Here is a 2607-nt window from a genome sequence, read left to right as displayed (position 1 = left end):
AGTGTATTTAGAACTTGTCGTAATAAATAACTCCAAGGCTCTTTGCATGATACTTGTATACCTATCTATATTTGCTATCTAAGATAATTGGTAATGAGTTTGCTGTAGAGACAGGAAATGAATGCAAAAATAAATTTTTATGGTGTTCTCTCTGATAACGATAACGCATACTATGACAAAATATTATTATTAAACATCATCAGCAAAAATTTCTCCACACACCTGTGAATAAAAAGTTTTTTTCTTATTTTAGAATCGCGTTTCGAAGGGCGACAGAAATAAAATAAGAAATTGCCTTTTTTCGGTAATAAATGAGTTATCAACACAGATTTATTTCATTGGCCTAAACCTTTCAATTTTTTATTCCATTTCTCCGCAAATCCTCGCAAGGATTTCAGCCGTCCTATTCCCATGGATAATTCCCCGCCTCGACCACAATCTCAAATCCCATTGGTCAAAATCCATGAGCTTGGAATAGTGGGGCAGCGAAAAGAAGTTGAACACGCCGCACCAAAACCATTCAACCAGTGTCTAGTGGTAGTTGTAGTGCAGTTTGGTTGAAGAAAATGGAAATTATTCACGTTTCCAACCCCGAAAATCGATTTCTCAAGCCAAAAAAGCCCCTCCAAGTCAACAATAGTGAAGTAAATGCGATCAAAAAATGCCTTTTTGGAGTCCCGGATGCCCAAGATGTTGAAGATTTGCTTCAAGAGCAGATTAGGGAGGATTGGGAGAGGATCAAGGATCGGTTTGGGATTGATATGGAGGATATCGAGAATATGGAAAGTGCCAGACGGGAGGCTTACACTCCCAAGAAGAGGAAATTGGAGACGTGTAGGAGAAACGCACGAAGGAGAAGGCTTTTCCAGCCTTACAATGACAAAAAAATCACGGGTGAGTCAGTGAACGGTTAGTGTTTCCGGTTCCGGGTTACTTGAAACCGTTAAAAAATCGTCTGAATTTGAGACCAAGAAATGTTATTTGATAGGTATCTCGGCCGCAGTTACGGTCTGGTGAAAATCGTGTGATCTTGGCTCTTTTTGGTTTGAAAATTTTTCAATTTTAAGAGGAGACAGACACTGTAATCAGTATGTCTCCAGTCTGTCTAGTCGCTTTCACTCACAAATAATGCAACAATTTAAAATCCATTAGATACCTCTTAAAGTGTTGTTCGCTATTATGGAGGATTCAATTAGACGAAACGATGGACGTAATGAGATTTTTATGAAAATAAATTCTCATTTAAAGAAGTTTAAGACGTTTCAATGTGAGGAAAAAATCCAATTAGTGTTGAAATTAATTTCGCGGGGGATCATCCAAGCGAGAAAGTTTAATTGGGCGATTGTAGCTTACACCGGGTGCGTCAAGTAAGACGTCAAGGCACATTTAAGAGTAGGTAAACAGAAATTGATTAGCAAACTAAAAAAAAAATAACACATTTTAATTTTTTGTATGTGAGTTTAATATTTTAATACCTTTTGTCAATTTCGAAGGATTGGCAACGAAACCTTCTCGCTTGACTCACCCTGTGCTCTGGAATGAAGATTGCCGAGCTAGAATTGGCGCTAAATTTCGAATAAAAGCGCATCTGCCCAAATTTACGGCCGCACCTGAACCCTATTATCCTCCTGTGATTCATTCATTCTCTACCTGAGCCTTCGGCGCCCGTTTTTTGGCGCCAATTCGAAGGCCGTGCAAGTGCAGGCTGTAACCTGTAGTATAGTCGCGCGGTTTCGTTCTAAATTCGGATGTTGCATCCAATTAGACGCCATGTGGTAAAATCGGAGAGCATCTGCAACTGCACGTCTAAAAATATTCGGCCATATGGCCCTCGAAAACTCCGCCAGGTGCATGGATGCAAAATTCGTGCGGCGTGAAGGTTACGGACCAAATCCGATTTACACGGCTCTAATAAGTGGCTTTCCTTTGTTGCAGATTTCTTCCAAGTGAGAAAGGCCACAGTGCCGCCGCATGAAAAGAAGGACTGAAGTTGAGACTGAATTGGAGTTTATTTATGAAGACTTATTTACGCTGTGTATATAGAAAAGTGTGATTTTTTTATTTACTTATTTACCATGCAGCATTTAACCCAAAGGTCTGTAGGTAGATGATTCTGTAGAGAAAACTAATGCCGATTTTAGTCTAGTCCTGCAAAATTGGGTCGACTTGTAAAGTTTCTTATCTTATGTAATCATTATGTATATAGAAATAAAATTATTTATTATGCATTTTTTATTGTTTTATTAGACAACATTTTATGCATCTCCCAAAAAAAAACAAAAAAAGCTTTTCATATTTCCGAAAAACTTTCAAACTTGTGTCTTTTGGGCACAAAACAAAACACTATGAACACTATTTCGTAACTTTTGTCCGCAAGAGGCAACACAAACAACACAGTTTTAGCACTCGGTGTGGTGAAAAATTACAGTTCCTATGCAAAATTCTCCAGGAGATAAGAGCCCGCCAATGTTTTACGTATAGGATATTAGAACACAATTACAGGCTGTCCGGAAAATCGCGCACCTCCGTGACACTGTATCATCGGGCGATGTCCTAGACAACAGCCAATGTTAAAAAAAACTATCTATAAAAATTTAGAAGTTATGA

The 2607-nt window shown here is 38.5% G+C and overlaps 1 protein-coding gene across 1 annotated transcript; it reads left to right on the top strand.

The window, feature by feature from the left end:
• Window positions 1-519: 519 nt before the first annotated feature.
• On the top strand, window positions 520-2228 carry LOC123005363. The gene is made up of 2 exons (XM_044399071.1): window positions 520-894; window positions 1936-2228. Exons 1-2 carry the CDS (start codon window positions 567-569, stop codon window positions 1986-1988), a joined length of 381 nt encoding a protein of 126 aa, XP_044255006.1. The 5' UTR covers window positions 520-566; the 3' UTR covers window positions 1989-2228.
• The last annotated feature ends 379 nt before the right edge of the window (window positions 2229-2607 follow it).

The sequence above is a fragment of the Tribolium madens genome, unplaced genomic scaffold (genome assembly GCF_015345945.1).
Source record: "Tribolium madens isolate multiple individuals breed KSU strain unplaced genomic scaffold, Tmad_KSU_1.1 Scaffold_20;HRSCAF=117;Tcas5.2_LG4, whole genome shotgun sequence".
Taxonomy (NCBI): domain Eukaryota; kingdom Metazoa; phylum Arthropoda; class Insecta; order Coleoptera; family Tenebrionidae; genus Tribolium; species Tribolium madens.
This window is presented reverse-complemented; position numbering and strand designations above follow the sequence as displayed.